This window comes from Dasypus novemcinctus, chromosome 29, assembly GCF_030445035.2.
Source record: "Dasypus novemcinctus isolate mDasNov1 chromosome 29, mDasNov1.1.hap2, whole genome shotgun sequence".
In the NCBI taxonomy this organism is placed as follows: Eukaryota; Metazoa; Chordata; class Mammalia; order Cingulata; family Dasypodidae; genus Dasypus; species Dasypus novemcinctus.
Window position 1 is genome coordinate 22,963,307 of NC_080701.1, and position 20,164 is coordinate 22,983,470.

General features: G+C 36.0%; 1 protein-coding gene across 1 annotated transcript in view; it reads left to right on the plus strand.

Annotated features, from left to right (window-relative positions):
* The first annotated feature begins 4,536 nt into the window (after positions 1–4,536).
* The window catches only part of LOC131276533 (disintegrin and metalloproteinase domain-containing protein 32-like), a 46,995-nt gene continuing 31,367 nt past the window's right edge, over positions 4,537–20,164 (plus strand). Inside the window, exons 1-3 of the mRNA XM_058289818.2 lie at positions 4,537–4,572; positions 12,676–12,763; positions 13,913–14,069. Of these exons, the coding sequence (XP_058145801.2) occupies positions 4,537–4,572; positions 12,676–12,763; positions 13,913–14,069 (281 nt within the window). The remainder of the gene's footprint in view (positions 4,573–12,675; positions 12,764–13,912; positions 14,070–20,164) is intronic.

The following is a 20,164-nucleotide window of genomic DNA, read 5'->3' on the forward strand; positions in this document are numbered from 1 at the left end:
TAGTTTGCTGTACTTTTTCTAGTTCTTCCAGGTGTGCAGTTAGGGCTTCAATTTTAACTTTTTCTTCTTTTTTAATGTAAGTATTGAGGACTATAGATTTCCCTTTCAGCACTGCCTTTGCAGTGTCCCATGGGTTTCAATATGTTGTATTCTCATTTTCATTCATCTCAAGATATTTGCTGAATTCTCTTGCAATATCTTCTTTGACCCACTGGTTGTTTAAGAGTGTGTTGTTTAATCTCCATATATTTGTGAATTTCCCTTTTTTCTGTCCATTATTGATTTCCAGATTCATTCTCTGATCATTATGATCAGAGAAAGTGTTTTGTATAATTTCAGTCTTTCAAATTTATTGAGACTTGTCTTGTGACCCAACATATGGTCTACCTTGGAGAAGATTCCATGATCACTTGAAAAAAATATATAACCTGCTGTCCTGGGTGCAATGCTCTATAGATGTCTGTTAACTCTAGTTTTTTTTATCATATTATTCAGGTTCTCTGTTTCTTTATTTATCCTGTCCAGACATTCTATCCACTACTGAAAGTGGTGTATTGAAGTCGCCAACTATTATTGTAGAGACATCTATTTCTCCCTTCAACTTTGCCAGTGTGTGCCTCATGTATCTTGGGGCACTCAGGTTAGGTACATAAATACTTAGAATAGTTATTTCTTCTTGGTGAATTGCTTCTTTTATTAATATATAATGACCTTCTTTATGCCTTATAACAGTTTGCACTTAAAATTTATTTTGTCTGATATTAGTATTGCTACTTCAGCTCTATTTGCATAGAATATCTATTTCCAACCTTTCACTGTTAACCTGATTGTGTCCTTACATCTGAGGTGAGTCTTGTAGACAACATGTAGATGGGTCATATTTTTAAATCCATTTTATCAGTCTGTGTCTTTTGATTGGGGAGTTCAAGCCATTAGCATTCAATGTTATAACTGTAAAGGCATTATTTACTTCATCCATTTTGATCTTTGACTTTCAGTTGTCATACTATACTATAATCTATTATTTACTCTTTCTGATATTCTTCATTTCTACACTCTTCTCCAAGGCCCTTGCCCTTGTTTTTTCTTTCAGACTGAAGCACTCCCATAATTCTGTTTTTTTGGTAATCTATCAGTTTTTGTCTGTCTGTGAAGACTTTAAACTCTCCTTCACTTTTGAAGTCCAGTTTTGCCAGATATAGAATTCTTGGCTGGCAGTTTTTCCCTTTCAATACTTTAAATACACACCACTTTCTTCTCTCCTCTATGGAGGAGAGGTCAGCACTTAATCTTATCAAGTTTCCCTTGTAGGTGATGCTTTGCTTTTCTCTTGCTGCTTTCAAAATTGTCTCTTTATCTCTGATACTTGTCATTCTGAATAGTAGGTGTCTCAGGGTAGGTCTATTCATGTTTATTCTGTTTGGGATGCTTTGTCTTTCTTGGGCATTGGTATTTATGACTTCCATAAGGGTAGGGAAGTTTTCAGTCATTGTTTCCTCAAATATTCTTTCTGCCCCTTTTCCATTCTCTTCTCCTTGTGGGATGCCAATAATATGATGCTTTTGTGTTTCATGTTGTCGTTCAATTCCCTTAGATCCTGTCCCATTTTTTTCCCCCCCATTCTCTTGGCTTTTAATTCTTCTGTCTTTTCCAGTTCAGATGTTCTGTCTTCAAAATCACTAATTCTGTCTTCAGGCAGTTCTAATCTGCTCTTCTGTGTCTCATCCATTGTGTTTTTCATTCTCGTAAGATCAGTTACTTTTCTTTGCAGACTTTCAAATTGTTCTTTATGCTCACCCTGTGTTTTCTTATTATCCTTTATCTCTTTAGTCATATTTTCTTTAAATTCTTAAAATGATTTATGAGAGTTGTGTGATTGTCATTAATTGTCTCAATTCTGAATCTCTTCAGGATATTTGGTTTGTTCCCTTGTCTGGGCCATCTCTTCCTGTCTCTTAGTATGGCTCATGATTTTTTTTTGCTGATGTCTAGGATCTAATATGTTGGTAAATTTACTCTGATGGCAAATCTCTCTTGCCTATTGTTATTATTTTTTCACAGCTTTTTAATATTTGGTTCAACATATCCTAATTCTTTATATTTGCCCAGCTTAAGTTACCAAAACCATGCCAGGGGCTTGCTAATGGCATGCAGACTTTCTCCCAGGGGTGGGGTGAAAAGCCTCTAAAAGGGGAAGCAGACTTGGCCCAGTGGATAGGGCATCCATCTACCACATGGGAGGTCCGCAGTTCAAACCCCGGGCCTCCTTGACCCGTGTGGAGCTGGCCCATGCGCAGTGCTGATGCACGCAAGGAGTGCCGTGCCACACAGACATGTCCCTGCGTAGGGGAGCCCCACGAGCGAGGACTGTGCCCCGTAAGGAGAGCTGCCCAGTGCGAAAAGAAAGTTCAGCCTGCCCAGGAATGGTGCTGCACACACAGAGAGCTGACACAACAAGATGAGTGTAACAAAAAGAGACACAGAGTCCCATGCTGCTGACAACAACAGAAGTGAACAAAGAAGAACATGCAGCAAATGGACAGAGAGCAGACAATGGGGAGGCGTGTTGGGGGGAAAGGGGAGAAAAATAAATAAAAAATAAAAATCTAAAAAAAAAAATCCTCTATAAATAGTTTCTGTCCATGTAATTTCCAGACTGGCCAGCTGATGGTGCTTGTTGGTGCACTATTCCCTAGAGGTGTATCCCTTGTTTTCATCTGGCAAGCTGGATTCCAAGTAGACTCCAATACCTGAATTCACTGAAGAAAAGCCCCCCAACTCCCCCTCGCTTTTTTCCATAAAAGCTGGCAGGGAGGAAGATGTCTGCTACCCTCTCAGTCAGCTTCAATGAGCCACAGGTTTTACTGCCACTGAATATCTTGGAGGGTGTGGAAGGGGAGCTCTTCCCAGCAGCTGGGAGGTTTAGTAACTCACAGTTTGTTGTTTTGGCTCTCTCTCCCTCAACCTCCTGGGAGTTGTGAAGCACTCTCCTGGTCTGCTGACCCTCAAAGCAGGTCCCTCTGGCAGTTTTAGACACTTTCTCCATTGGTTTTATGAGAGTGCTGAGCCTTATCTGCTAGTCCAATGCCATGTTTTCACAATCATTTAAAGCACTTTTTAACTTTTGTTTTTCTTTTGATTTGTTTCCCCCTGTATTTTTAATCTCTTCCATTATGTCTTTCATTCCCATAAGTTGTTACTTTTCTTTGCAAACTTACAATTCTTTGTGTTCAACCAGTGTCTTCGTAATATTAATCTATTTAGCCATCTCATTGAATTTATTAAGGCATATTGTTTGTGTATCTGTTATTAGTTGTCTCCAATCCCGTTTGTCCTCTGAGGGTTAAATTGTTTCTTTGTCTGGGCCATATCTTTCTATTTCTTAGTATAGCTTGTAATTTTCCTGTTATCTTGGCATCTGATTTTTTTATGTGTTTATTCTGTGCTCAATTTCTCCCTTTAGCCTATGGTTTTCTCATTGGTTGGCTTTTTTGCTAAAGCTTCCTTTGTTCTTCCTCCATGAATGTTTGTTCCATTTGTTTTTTACTTTCCTCTGTATATTTTAATATTCTTTTTGTTTTCTCTTGCAGCTATTTCCTGGAGGGCTAATTTTGGTAGAAGTGTCCTCCTGGAAACAACTTTCCCAGCTCTGGTTTCCCAGTCAAAACAGGCTCACAGGGTCTATAAATGGAGTGTAGATTCTGTAGATTCTGTGCTGTTCAAGGTGGGTGGGGTGAGTCTTTCTGCTCTGCCAGCAGAGACAGTGTGCACTTCCCGTCCTTTCGGGGCCTTGGAGCTTAGTGTGCAGTGGCCTTTTTCAAGGTAGATAGGGTAAATCTACCTGACCTGCCTGCAAGGAGGGTGCTCTGAGTCCATGGGCTCTGAGTGTGCAGCAGTCCTTCCACGTGGGTGGGGTGAATCTGTCTTCACTGCCCATGAGGGTGTATACTTCCTTTGTCCTGGGGTGCATTGGGGCCAAGTGTGCAGCAGCCCTTTTAAGGTGGATGGGGTGAATTTGCCTGCCCTGCCATGTGAGAGTTCATACTTCCTCTCTGGGACACCAAGTGTGCAGCAGCCTTTCAAAGTGGGTGAGGTGAATCTGCCTGCATGTGCTTTCCCTCCTTCCAGGGTGCATTGGGGCCCAGTGTGAATCGGCCTGCTCTAACCATAGACAATGTTCAAGCTGCACCCAGTTTTCACTCCTGCTGGGTGTGGGGGCCTAAGCAGTGGCTTTCCAAATTGGGAGCACTGGATCTGATCCTTGCCACCCTGGGGGACTGGTGTGTTTTTCAGTCACCCCTGTTTCCACTCCTGTTGGTGGCAGAAACTGCACAAATGCTTCTGGCTTCTTGATGGCTTGGGCAGGTTTAACCTCAGCTGTGCTCCGGATTGGAATCCAGTAGCTGAATTTGCCAATAAACAGCTGCAGTTGGTGCCAGGCCACTTTGTATATCCTGCTTTTGAGAAAGAGAGCTTCTGCTTCCAGCCGGGCATGGGTCTGGAGGTGGCCCACCTCGCCAGTGGGGGTTGAGCAACATGGAGAAATCTACTCATGAATCTTCATCGCAGATGGTCAGTATCCTCTTCCTGTTCTTCCCTGGATGGTGCACTGTTTTCTTCTGGTCTCTGGAGCCTCCCAAACAGTTGATCCAGACAGATCCTGGCTGATTATTAGTTGCCCTTTAGGATGAACTGATTGTTAGAGTTTCCTACTCTGTCGCCATTTAGAGTCTGCTCCCAATATCATCTTACACCCATTAAATTGGCTGCCACTAAAACAACAGAAAGCTACAAGTGTTGGAGAAGATGTGGAGGAATGGAACCCTCATCCACTGCTGGTGGGAATGTAGAAGGGTACAGTCACTGTATAGGATGGTTTGGCATTTCCTTAGGAAGTATAAATTTGCCATATGATCCAGCAATCCCACTACTAGTAATAAACCCAGAAGAATAGAAAGCAGGGACACAAACAGATAGATGCACACCAGTGTTCATTGTGGCATTATTCACAATTGCCAAAGGTTGGAAGCAACCCAAGTGTCTACCAACACTTGAACGGATAAACAAAACGTGGCATATGCATACAGTGGAATGTTACTCAGCTGTGAGAAGGAATGACGTATCGACACATGAGACAACATGGATGAATCTTGAAGACCTTGTGTTGAGAGAAGTAATCCAGTCACTAAAGGACAAATACGGCATGATCTCTCTGATATGAACTACGGTATTGAGCAGACTCACAGAGGTAGAATCTGGAAGATAGGTTACTAGGAGATAGAAAGGAAGTAGAGAGTGGTGAGGCAATGCTAATCAGGGCAGAATCTGATAAGGCGGATGGGTAAGGTTGGCAATGGATGGGGTGATGGTGGCACAGCAATGTGAATGTGGTTGATGATTCTGGAGTGTGTGAGCTGGGTTGGGCTACCCATAGAGCTATGGGGAGGCCTCGAGGGGGAATTGGTGAATTCTGGGGAGGTAGAGGACTGTGGTTGAGAATACAACTGACAGAGTGTTCTTTTATCAACTATGGCAGGGGAGGTCACCGGTGTAAGGTGTCAGTGGTGGGGGGATGTGTGGGAAAGGGTACACCTGGGGAATATGAATATGTTCATGTGGTCATAGGATATTATCTCAGTGAGTGGAGACCCACACAATAAACAACAAAATATTCAATATCCCATCCTGGGGAGTCCTGCTACATTCTCTAATAGAGTGGCAAGAATCTCTAGAGTACATAGGCAGTGTCTAATAAAGGAAAACAGACCAATGTGTCAAGTCGTTGATATTAATGCTTGTACTTATGAACCTTATTTTTGTAATATTGAAACTTAGCTCAATAATATTTATTGCATAAGGGTTATCTCCTGACAAACTCTTTGTTACTTAATGTGGCCTCTCTCTAAACCAAACTCAGTAAATAAACTCACTGCCTTCCCCCAGCATGGGACATGATCCTAGGAATGAGCCTCCCTAGCACCAAGGGAATAAAACCAAGAGCCAACCAGTGATACATTTGGAAAAACACATTGATCAAAAGGGGAAACATTAAATATAAAAGAGTTTTTATGGCTGAGAGATGTCAAAGTGAGTCTGGAGGTCATTCTAGAGGTTATGCTTATGCATGTATCAGGCCAATCTAACTAACTACCTCAGTAAACGAAGCCTCAAACTACAGTGCTTCCAAGGGAGCTAGAGACATCTGGACAATATAGGCAAGGCACAGAACCCCACAAAATCAACACCTCAGTGGGTGGGCCTTATCTTGGAATGTATGATAACCATTCCCCCAATGTATCAGAGTTAGACTCATTTATAATTTTCCTACACATGATTTTTCTATCCCTTTTATTTGTATGTATAATTAGCACTATTCCCATTAAATATATGTCCCAGAGACTTAAATGTTCAGTCTGTTTATATGCTGGTTGAGTCATGAATCTCAGCAGAGTTGCAACCAACACCTACTCTCCAATTCATTGGACTCACCTAAGATAACACAAAATGATGATGATGGGCAACTCCATCCTCAAAAGTGAAGAATATCTACAACTGCAAGCAAAATAGTTCCTTCCATCTGCCCCATAAGATCTAAACCTCCTCTTAATCTGAAGCAGAGCCGACCCTACCATCCCCAAATTCTCAGGATTGATGAATGAATGAACATAAGGGGGTGGAATGCAACCATGGACCAAAGTAACCTTATGATTATTATAGTAATGGAAGAACTTGTAACATTGATATAAAGGTAGTGGTCACCAGATATTCTTAAGGGAGGGGAAGGAAAGAATAGGTGGAATATTGGGCATTGATAAGGCTTTGGAATTGTTCTGCATGATATTGCAATGATGGATGCAAGCCATTATACATTTTGTCAAAACCTATAAAATTGTATGGGATGCAATGTGTAAACCAGAGTGTAAACCTACGGTGCATGGTTAGTTGCAATCCTTCAATATTTGTTCACCAACTGTTATAAATGTATCATACTAATGTAAGAAGTTATTAATAGGGGAAAATGTGAGAGGGGGAGAGGATGGCATATATGGGAATCCCCTATATTTTCAATGTAACTTTTCTGTAATCTAAAACTTCTTTAAAAATAAAATTAAAAATAAAACAGGAGGAGAAAGTGTAAACTACAAATAAACTATAATCCTTGCTGTGTAGCAGTGTTCCAAAATATATTCATCAAAGGCAATGAATGTGCCACATTGATGAAAGCGGTTGTTGCTGTGGGAGTTGTGGGGGGGGCAGTAGAGAGTGGGGGTATACGGGAACCTCTTATATATATATTTTAAAGATTTATTTTTACTTATTTCTCCCCCTCCTCCCCCTGTTGTCTGCTGTCTTGTGTTCATTCACTGCGCATTGTTCTGTGTCCACTTGCATTCTCGGCAGCACTGGGAATCTGTGTCTCTTTTTTGTTGCATCATCTTGCTGTATCAGCTTTCCCTGTGTGCAGCACCACTTCTGGGTGGGCTGCGCTTTTCGTGCGGGGCGTCTCTCCTTGCAGGGTGCACTCCTTGCGTGTGGGGCTCCCCTACACGGGGGAACACCCCTGTGTGCTGGCAGGGCACTCCTTGCATGCAGCAGCTCTGTGTGTGGGCCAGCTCCACATGGATCAGGAAGCCCTGGGTTTGAACCCTGGGGCTCCCATATGGTAGGTGGATGCTCTCTCAGTTGAGTCACATCTGCTTCCCTCCTATATTTTTTAATGTAACATTTTGTGTGATCTATGTATTTTTTAAAAAAGATTAAAAAAAGTTGATAACTAACTAAATAAAACAGGAAAAAAGTTCATGGAATTTTCTAATAGAGTACCGTAATCTTTAATTATACTTTTGCCTTAAATAACTAGGAAACTGATAAAAATGTTAAAAACAACTGTTTTTAGATATTCAACAACAGGCAGCAAAAGACTTTGTTCAATAAGAGAAGTGAAAGGAAGAATGTGTGTTCTATAATTGCCCAGGCTTTCTTCTTGGGGGCGCTTTTTGGACTGCAGTGCTATGTGTAACATCCCAGGCTGAGTATCACAGGCTCACTAGGTTGAGGAGACAGAGATTGGAATTCAGAGAGATTAAAGTGGGTAGAATTTATGGGCAGATTTCCAGAGAAGAGACAATAATGTAGAGAAAGAGCTCCAGAAATTTGCATAGAAGTCTCCATGAATCTATGGCTGAATACAAAGCCACACAAGAACAGAATTAAGCTCATAAGACCAGGGAAGGAATGAGGGAACTGTGAGCTGAACAATAATCAAAGCTCTCAGAGGACTGGGAGACATTTGAGTCGTCATAACCAGAATGAAGAGATCTCATTGAACACCTGGGCATTCACTAGAAATCCCATCAGAGTAATATTTTCATACCACTAAGTAGACACCAGAGGAAAGAATATTCTAAATCTGCCCTGTCAAAGTTTAAAAATAAACCTTGATTAAGCTGATCTACAAATAACTTAAAATTGCCTGCCATCACAAAGTAGACCCTCAAATGATATAATTAGCTGATAAGGACTTTTAAAAGCTATTATTAATATTCTCAAAAAAAATTTAAAAACGTGAACTTGATGAGAAGAGAAATGGAAGCTATAAAAAACGAAATTTCTAGAAGTAGAAAATGTAGAACCTGAGATGAAAAATTTCCTGGATGGGATTAACAGCCTAACAGACACAGCAGAAGGTAATATCGGTGAGCTTTAAGATGAAGCAATAAAAACTACTAAAACTGATGCAAAATGATAAAAATGACTAAAAAATGAACAGAACCTCAGTGACCTGTGGTACACTATCATTGATTTAGCATGTATGCAATTGGAGTCACAGAAGAAGAGAAAGAAGTGAGACCTGAAAAATTTTTAACAAGATAATATTCAAAATTTGATAGTACCAAGAAGCTCAACAAACCTCAGACTGAAAACACACAAATACACATCAGACCACATCATAATCAAATTATTGAAAACCAACAATAAGAAGACTCTATTAAATATAGTCAGAGAAGAAAAATACATTATGTCCAAAAGAATAATAAGAATGATGTCAGACCTCTCAGAATATAATCAAGAAAACATTTGAATGATATATTTTAAATGTAAGAAAATATTGCCGATCTAATATTTTGTACTAAATAAAAATCTTTCAAAAATTAAGGAGATAAAATACTTTCTCATATGTTTCTGAGAGAATTCATTGCTAGAAGATATGCATTAAATGAAATATTAAACAATATATTCTGATGAAAAAAATTTCAGATGGAAACTTGCATGTACACAAAGCAAGAAGAATGCTATAAATGAAAATTATGTGTGAAATATAAAATAATTAAAAATATTTTTTAAAAAACCATTGACATTGTAAAGTATGTAGAATAATAAAGTATTGTGGCATTTATAACATAATAAGACAAAGTACTTTGTCCTTTCTGTTGCTGTTCATATTCTATTATATGGATATTATACAATTTATTTATCCATTCACTTATTGATGGATATTTGAGTTGTTTCTAGTTTTGGTTAATATGAATAAGGCTCATATGAACATGTTTTTGTTTTTCTTTTTTAAGGTTTTTTATTTATTTCCTCCCCCTATCCCTCCTACCCCCCATTGTCTGCTCTCTGTGTCCATTCACTCTGTGTTCTTCTGTGTCCACTTGCATTCTTGTGAGTGGCATTGGGAGTCTGTGTCTCCGTTTTGTTGCCTCATCTTGCTGCATCAGCTCTCCATATGTGCAGCACCATTCCTGGGCAGGCTGCACTTTTTTCAGGTGGGGTGGCTTTCCTTGCAGGGCACACTCCTTGCACATGGGGCTCCCACACGTGGGGGACACCACTGCTACTCCTTGTGCACATCAGCACTGCACATGGGCCAGCTCACCACACGGGTCAGGAGGTCCTCGGTTTGAACCGTGGACCTCCCATATGGTAGGTGGATGCTCTATCAGTTGAGCCAAATCCACTTCCCATGAACATGTTTTTACGGGTATATTTGTGGGAATATATTTTCATTGTACTTGTGTACATTTTTAAGAGAGAATTACTGACTCATGATAAATACATATTTGTAAGGAACTGGCAAATTGTTTTCCAAAGTGGTTGTTTCATTTTACCCTCTTATTAGTAATATATGAGACTTCCAGTTTTTTTTTTCACATTCTCACCAATCTTAGGAATTGTCAGGCTTTTCCACTCTAGCCCTTTCATGGATATGTATTGTTTTTGATTTGCATTTTTCCTGATGACTAATGATATGGAACATCATGTGCTATTGGCCATTTATATGTCTTGTTTTGTGAATTGTATTTTCAGATAATTTATCCTTTTCACTTGGATTGTTTATATTATCATTGTTGAATTAAATATGTTCTTTTTATAGTTTAAATGCTGATCTGTTGTAAGATATGTGTATTGTACATATTCTCTCCCAGTCTCATTTGTTCAACATTTCAGATGTTTTGCAATATCTTTTGAAGTACACAAGATTTTAATTTTTAAGAAGTGCTATTTCTCATTTTCTTCATATGATTGGTACTTTTTGTGTCCTGTCTATAAAAAACCTTTCCCCACCCCAAGGTCAGGAAGACATTTCTTCTTTGTTTTCTTCTAGAAATTCTATAGTTTTAGAAATAGACAATCCAAAATTACAGCAAGAAAGTTCAATAATCTTCACTAAGTGACTGATAGTAACTGAATGACACTGTTAAAGAACATGATGCAAATGACTTCTATGGGATTGTATCTCCAAAAAATGAAGGATACATCCTTTTCAAGGTCACTGTAATATTTATCGAAATAGATCATATTCTGGGCCATATAAAAATGTCAATAAATTTGAAAATCCTAAAGAGTATGTTTTATGAAAACAATGTTATTGAATTAGTAATCAATAATAGATATCTGGAAAATCTCCAGGTTTTTGGAAAGCACCAAACATGAAATACTTAGGGATAAATTGATATGTGTAAGACTTTTATGTTGGAAACTATGAAAGAATATAGTTATTCTTTTCATAGAAACCTAAATAGACAGTTATACCATGTTCATGAATCAGAAGACTCAATAATATTATGTCAATAATCTTCAAATTGTAGAAATTCAATGTGACTCTAATAAAAATCCCAACAAGCTTTCATAGGCATTAACAAGCTGATCCTAAAATACATAGAGCAATACAGAACACTGAGAAGAGCCAAAACAATTTTGAAAAAGAACAAAGTTGGAGAACTTACACTACCTGATTTCAAGATGTACCAAAAACCTACCAATGTGGGATTGGGATAAAGATAGACTTATTAGAGTCAGTAGAAATTGAGAGGTTTCATGTTATTTTGAAAGTTTGCATAACAGTGGTCAAGAACAAAGCCTCTGATACCAGAATTCCTGAGTTCAAACCCTGGCTCCATCACTTACTACCTGTGTAACTTTTAGTGAGTTAAATTTCTGCACCTCAGTTTCTTCATTTATAAAGAAGGAATAATAATAGTCCCTACCTTACAGAGCTGTTGTGAAGATTTAATGGACAGTTTATATAAAGTGATTCAAATAGAGACTGACACATAATAAGCACAATAAAGTGTTTGCTATTAATTAATTTATTATTAAGAGAAACCATGCATTCTTAATGTTATACTCTACAGATCTGATGCCCACCAAGAATATAAAAAACTTTGCTTAAAAACCAAATAAACAAGCATGAACAAGCAAAACCTGATGCTGGTCAAGGGCAGTGGTATGCTGGTTATGTTAGAGAAACTGAACCAATAAGATATATGTGTGTGTGTGTGTGTGTGTGTGTGTGTGTATGTGTATATGTATGTATACATATATGTATATGCTAATGTACATATATATGAATATTTATATAAAGAAATTTATTATAAGGAATTAGTTTAGGTACGGGCTGGCAAGTCTATATTTTGAGGGCAGGCTGGAGGCTGGAAATTCTTGTGAGAATGATGTTGAATTCTTGACTCTGAATTCCTTAGACTGGAAAATGTAGGAAGGCATGGAAGGTGTAGTCTTGAGTCAGAGTTCCTTCTGATGCCTGAAACCCTAAGTTCTCTCTCTTAAGACCTGCAACTGATTGGATAAGGCTATCCACATTATTGAGGGTAATATCCTTTACTGAAAAGTCAGCTGATTGTAGATGTTAATCCTGTTCTAATCCTTTTGATCAAACAACTGGACAGACACCATAACCTAGTCAAGTTGACACATAAAATTGACCATCATATGGATTAATGCTTAACAGCCAGCCTCTTGGGAGGGTGAAATCCCAATTTGTAGGTGTAAATACTTCAAGCTACCAACGTGATGCCACAGATATGGGAAGAGATATGCATAATCGGCTCTGGGAGCTAGTATTTTACACCCTTGAAAGGGCCTCATTTTCATGAGAATTTTGATATGCATTTTTGAAATTACACTCAAATTTTCTGGTAAACCTGTGAAGGTGTTAGAATTTTTTGATACCAATATAAGGCTCACTTTTTAGCTGTGTTTTTTCATTCTAAGAAACCAAGCATTTGATGTGGAGAATTAACTCTAAATAAATCACAAAAGCAAGTGTTCATTGGGTGAATATATAAAAGTAAGCTCAATAATCTATCTGATAATTTCACTTTCTATAAAAATATTTTAAAATAATTGTTTAAAAATTTTAAATGATCCTAGGTGTGCAATTCCCTACAGCAGTGCCATTGTAATCAGGGCTTCTTGCCTCCAGACTGCTCATCAAGGTCTAGATCGTCTGGGAAAGAAGGCAAGTATCTAAATCTTTACATATTTATCTAATAAAATTCTCAAGTTGTTTGCCTTCATGAAAACAAATTTAGATTTTTCCACTTAAAAAGAAATTGATATGTGTAATTAAAATATCCAACTTCTCTCAAAAAATCAAAACCAAATATGCCTTCTTTCCTTGCTTTTTCCCCTAATCTTAACTACTTGAGTATTATGACTGAAGCTGAGAATATTTTTTTCATTTCTCTTTACTAATATTGATTTTCTCCTTTAAATTATTTTTCAACCTTTTTTCCTTTTATGTGTTATCCTCTCTAAGCTCTACACAAACAACACTTACTGAGCAGGTATTCTGAGTCTAGTTACTATATATCCAGTGCAGAGGAAATAAAGGAAATAGAAGACGAGTTTTTACTCTGAAGGAGTTGACAATTTCAGTTAGAAAAATTATATAAATTGCTGCCAAAGAGATGAGAGAAAGAATGCTAGCGTTGTTTGATCACTATGACTTTAGTTTCTGTCATTCATTCATTATTTAGCAAAGTTTTATTGAACTGATAATATAGGCCATGAGCTGGCCTAGGCACTGGAGATGTAGCAGTAAGCAAAACAAAGTCCCTCTCCTCTTGGTGCTGAGGTATATTTTATATCTTTGTAGCCAGTGCTAACAAGTGGCAGAATTATGGTTAGGTATCAAGTCTGATTTTTATGCCACAGCCCTTTTCATAGTAATGCAGTGACTTTATATGAAAAAATACATCCTTAATGTAAAAAATGCCAAAAATCTCATATAGGAAAACAGGATATATACACATACAGTGAAATTCTGTGATAATGTACCCCGTAACAATGCAAATTTGGATAAACTTGCAATTAATTACATAGTCCCTATATTCTTGACTATTTGGACCCTACTTATAACATCATGGGGGATTTTTCTGTGGCTGCTATGTAATGTGGAATATTGAGGGCAAATTGCATCACCTTTCTGCTACTTGTTTGCCGTGCTTTTAGAATGAGATAATTCCAAGTATTATGATTCTATTTCTATTTTTCCATATTCTTTGAATAGCAATAAAAATTAAGAATACTGTAATCAATATGCTGCAGCTTAAAAGTAGAAAGCTTAAATTTTTACTCTGACATTTTAATGTTTTTTTATTTGTAGATATAATCATGGAAAGAGCTTTCAGGAGGGCTGGAAAGAACTGGTGGCTTCTAGCTTCCTACATTTCTTTACCCATTATTGTCACAATAATAATAGTTGTGAAATGGATTCGTTTGAAAAAGTTATTCAACAAGGAAGAGGAATCCCTAAGTAGCGAGTAAATTGAATTTGTATTCTAAAGTTAAACTTTGGTGACATTTTGAGTGTAGTCATATGTAAGGCAATATGATGAGCAGCAACAATACTGTGTATTTTACAGGGATTTTTAGTACTTCATCAATATCTCATTTAATTATGTGAATAGTCAGTAATATCCCCAAACTAAAACATCTTCTTTCCCTTAATATGATGTATTTGAGACACATCCATGTTGACTATGTATCAATAATTTGTTCTTTTTAAGGTATAACTTTATGAATATGAGGTATATTTGACAAAATAAACTGCACATACTTTTATCGTATAATTTGATATATTTTGACAAAAGTAACATACATAGAAACAATCACTACAATCAAAATTATGAATTTATCTGTCAAAAGAATTTCCTTGGGCCCCTTTGTAATCTCTCCTTTCTGCTTCTTCCTCCATATCCTTTATCACTGGCTACAACTCTGCTTTCTGGCACTACAGTTTAGTTTGAATTTTCTAGAATTTTATGTAAGTGGAATCATTTAGTATATACTCTTTAAAAAAAATAACTTTTTATTGTGGTAACATATTGTTTTAGCTTGACAAAAGGGGTGCTGATGCAAAGTACCAGAAATGTGTTGGCTTTTATAAAGGGTATTTATTTGGGGTAAAAGCTTACAAGCTTCCAAGGCCATGAAAAGTCCAACTCAAGTAACCATAAGAGGTGCTTTCTCATCAAAGTCAGCTGCCATGTGGTGAAGCAAGATGGCAGGCGATCTCTGCCTTGTCTCTGCCTCACCCCCAGGCTTCCTCTCTCAGCCTCAGCTATCTGCTTTCTTTCTAATTTCAACTGCAAGCTCTCAGGCTTTCTGTCAAATGGCAGGGTCAAAAATAGCAGAGCTGTCTCTTTCTGTATGCCTCCATTTTAAAATCAGATTCAGCAAGAGCACATAAACTTAACCTGAGTCATGCCTCACTGAGGTAGTCCGAGTTGAAAAAGGCCTCATCCCTGTAAGAGTGGTCCAGCCCACGAACATAATCTTTTTCATTTTGAGATTCATAAAATAATTTCAAACTGCCACACATAAACACAACTCAAATGTTCCCATTTTAACTACTTTCAAGTGTTCAATTTAGTGGTATTAATTACATTCACAATGTTCTATTACCAATATCCATTACCAAAACTTTTTCATCATTGCAGAGGAACTCTGTACCTAATAACCAAAACTACCCATTTCTTCCACCCAAACCTCTGGTAACCTGTATATTCTTTTAAATTTTGTCTGAATTCTTTCATTTACCTTAATTATTTTGAGATACATCCATATTCTTTCATATATTAGTAATTTCTTCCTCTTTATTGCTGAAATATATTTGGTTGTATGAATATATTATAATTTGTTTATCCATTAATCTGTTGATGTATGTTCAGGTTGCTCCCAATTATTATAATAGCTCTTATTCATAAAGCATCTGTTGACATTCATGTATAAGTCTCTATGCATACATTTGCTTTCTTTATCTTGAATCAATATAAAGGGAATAGAGGGTAATATGTAAAGTGCATGTTTAACTTCCTGGTTTAGTTTTTTTTCTCCCATTTTTTGTTATAGCAGTTGTAGGTTTACATAAAAATCATGTAGAAAATACAGAGTTCCTATATACACCCCCTTACATACAATTTTCCGTATTAATGCATTGCATTACTGTGGTAAATTTCTTACAAGTGATGAAATAACATTATTATAATTATGCTTAAATATAATCCATACTTTAATTCTTTTACTAGTAACATATATACTAGGTAAAATTTCCCCTTTGATCTACTTTCAAATATATAATTCATTGGTATTAATTACATTTACAATTCGTGCTACCATCCACCATCCATTATCAAAACTTTTCCATCATCCCAAATAGAAACTCTGCACTAATTAAGCACTAATTTCCCATTCCTTCCCCACACTCTGGCCCTTGGTAACTTGTATTCTGATTTTTCCCTCTATGAATTTGCTTATTCCAACAATTTCCTAACAGCGATATCATATAATCTTTGTCCTTTTGTTTCAGCCTTATTTCAATCAACATGAGGTCTTCGAGGTTCATCCATGTTATGGCATATATCAGAACTTCATTTCTTTTTATGGTTGAATAATATTCCATTGCATGTACTTACCACATATGTTTTTCCATTCATCTGTTGATAAATGGTTGTGTTGCTGCCTTCATTTGGAAATTGTGAATAATCCTTCTATGAACATCAAGCTGTAAATATCTGTTTGAGTCACTGCTTTCAATTTTTGGGGGCATATACCTAGAAGTGGGCATGCTGGGTCATATGGTAATTCTATACTTATTGCTATTAGGAACTATCAAGCAATTTTACACAATGGCAACATGATTTTACATTCCCACCAACAAAGAATGAGTGTTCCTGTTTTTCCACATACTCTCTAATACCTGTTACTTTTTAAAAAGTTGTAGCTATTCTAGGGGGTATGAAATGGTATCTCATCTTGGTTTTGATTTGCATTTCCCCAATGGCTAATAATGTTGGGCATCTTTCTGTGTGCTTTTCGGTCATTTGTATACCTTCTTTGGAAAAATGTCTGTTCTAGTCTTTTACCCAGTTTTTAATTGGGTTGTTTGCCTTTATTGTTGGTTTGCATTTTTTTTAATATATTATGGATATTAAACCCTTATCAGATATATGGTTTTCAAGTATTTTCTCCTATTCTGTAGGTTGATTTTTCACTTTCTTGATAATATCCATTGATACACAAAAAGTTTCTAATTTTGACGAGGTCCCATTTGTCTATTTTTTCTTTTGTTGCTTGTCCTTTTGATGTAAATATAAGAAATTGTTGCCTAACACAAGAACCTGAAGATGTTTTCTGCATTTCTTCTAGACATTTTATTGTTTTGGTTCTTATATTTAGGTCTTTGATCCATTCTTGAATTAATTTTTTTTGAATGTTGAAAGGTTGTTATCCAGTTTTCTAGCACCATTTGTTAAAGAGACTGTTCTTTCCCATTGAATGGACTTGGTACCCTTGTAAAAAATGTAGTGGCCATAGATATGACAGTTTATTTCTGAACTATCAGTTTGATTCCATTAGTCTGTATGTCTGTCCTTATGCCTCACAATGCTGTTTTGATTGCTGTGGTTTTGTAATATGTTTTAAAATTGAGAAATGTCTGTCTTTCAACTTTTTTCTTCTTTTTCAAGATGGTTTTCGCTATTCAGGGTACCTTAACCTTCCATATAAAAATTGATAATTGGCTTTTTCACTCGTGCAAATAAGACCATTGAATTTTTATTGAGATTGCATTGAACCTGTGAATTGCTTTGGGTAGAATTGACATCTTAATACATTTAATCTTCCAATCCATGAACGCAGACTGTTCTTCCATTTATTTAGTTTTTTTATTTCTTTTAGCAATATATTGTAGTTTTCCATGTACAAGTCCTTTACATTCTTGACTAAATTTATTCCTAGATATTTAGTCTTTTATTTGCTATTGTAAGCGGAACTTTTTCCTTATGTCCTTTTGACATGTTCCTTACTAGTGTTCTAGAAACACTACTGATCTTTTTTAAACAAATTGATTTTACTGATACATATTAATAAAGCATACAGTTTACCCAAAATGTACAATCAATGGTATTTGGTATAATCACATAGTTGTGAGTTTATCACTTTAATCATTAAAATATTTTCATTATTTCAATAATAATAATAAAAAACAAACAAACAAGAAAATTCCTTATCTCTCCATCTTTCTGTTTCCCTTGTTGTACATAGCTGCTATTTCTCGCTCTTTTTGCACAATTTTTTATTTGTTTATTCAGCAGTTTTATTAAGGTATGTTCACATACTATATGATCTATCCAAAGTGTATAATCAATGACTTTTTTTAGCTGTTAAAAAGTCCTTTACTGTAAAATTTTAAAATAAATAGAAAAATAGATCAAAAGAAATTACAATTTTAAAAGGAAGTGTAAGGCCAGGTTAGATTTAACATAATCAATTATAAAAAACAGCATAGTAACAAACATTTATAAATATAAATAATAATTCAAATATAATGGAAATTAATATAACATAATTCTAATTTTTATATTACAGCTCTAACTATTGGACATAATAATCTCTAAGAATGAAATAAATTATTGGTTTAGTTATTTAATTTCCATTTAGGCCATAATTCTTTCTATATAATCGAATTCCTTTTTGGGAATACTTCACATCTTATTGGAATGAATTACAGCAGATAACAGTTTGCCAACTCATAATTTTATGAGGCAGAAAAACTCAAAATCTTGTTCAACAGTAGTCATGCTAACTAGTTATTGATCTAGATAATTTTAATTAAAGAGTATGAATAAGAAAAGTTTAAAGAAAAGTTAAGTATCCAAAAATTTATTTCTTCTCCAGTCCTCTTCAATTAAGAGCAAATGTTTATTTTGTATGAAAAATTGCAGACTACTAATGATAGGAACAATTTGCCAGTTGCATTGTGTAATTATCGTTCATATACTATAATGTTATTTTACATTTATCTGGTCTACTCCAGCTCTTTTTTGGTTACTATTTGCATGAAATACCTTTTTCCAACCTTTCACTTTTAACCTGGTTGTGTCCTTACATCTGACTTGGGTCTCTTGTAGACGACATATAAATGGCTCATATTTTTAAATCCTTCCTATCAATCTATGTCTTTAGATTGGGGGTTCAATCTATTAACATTCAGTATTATAACTGTAAAGGCATTACTTACTTCATCCATTTGTCCTTCAGCTCTCTGTTGTCATATCGTTCTACTGTCTTCTTATCCTTTATTTACCCTTCCTAATAATCTTCATTTCTAAATTCTTCTCCAAATCTCCCATCCTTGTTTTTTCCCTTTCAGGCTACAACACCCCCTTTAGTATCTCTTTAATATCTAGTCTTTTGTTAACATAGTCTATCAGTTTTTGTTTATCTGTGAAGACTGTGAACTCACCCTCATTTTTGAAGCACAGCTTTGCTGGATACAGAATTCTTGGCTGGCAGTTTTTCTCTTTCAGTGCCTTAAATACATCATACCACTTTCTTCTTTCCTCCTTGGTTTCTTAGTTTTATTGAGTTTCCCTTGTGTGTGATGCTTTGCTTTTTTTTTTGCTGCTTTCAGAATCCTGTCTTTATCTCTGATATTTTTTATTCTGAATAGTAGGTGTCTGGGTAGGTCTATTTGGATTTATTCCATTTGGAGTACATTGTCCTTCTTGGATATTAATATTTATGTCTTTCATAAAGGTTGGGAAGTTTTTGGTCATTATTTCCTTAAATATTCTTTCTGCCCTTTTCCCTTCTCCTTCTGGGACACCAATAACATGTATGTTTCTGCATTTTGTGTCGTCATTCAATTCCCTGAAACTCTGTTCCAATTTTTCCATTCTCTTCTCTTTCTGTTCTCATGTCTTTCCAGTTCAGATGCTCTGTCTTTGAAATCATTAACTGTCCTCAAGCAATTCAAACCTGCTCTTATGTGCCTCTAAATGTATTTTTAATCTTTTCTACCATGTCTTTCATTCCCATAAGGTTTGTTACTTTTCTTTGCTGTAACAATTGTTTCAAATTGTTCTTTTTGCTCTCCCAGTGTCTCCCTGTTTCTTCCTAAAGTAGTGTAGGTAGTTTGTGGGCTTCTAGGAATTTGTCCTTTTCATCTAGGTTTTCCACTTGGGTGACATTCAGCTGGCAGTTCATAGTATCCTCATTAAATACTTTTTATTTCTGTGGAGGCAGTAGTAATGATCACCATTTCATATCTAATTTTAGTTATTTGTTCTTCTCTCTTTTTCTTTTTGTCAGTTTAGCTAAAGGATTTTTATTTTATTTTATTTTATTGATCTTTTCAAAGAATCTACTCTGGGTTTCAATAATTTCTCTATTATTTTTTAATCTGTTTGTTTTCATTCCAATCTTTGTTACTTCCTTCCTTTTGCTTTTTTTTTGTGTTTAGTTTCTTCTACTTTTTTCTAGATCCTCCAAAGGTGGGGTTTGGCCTCTGGTTTGGTATCCTACATTGTTTTTTGGTTTTTTTAAATTCATCAATTTTATTGATACTTATGAA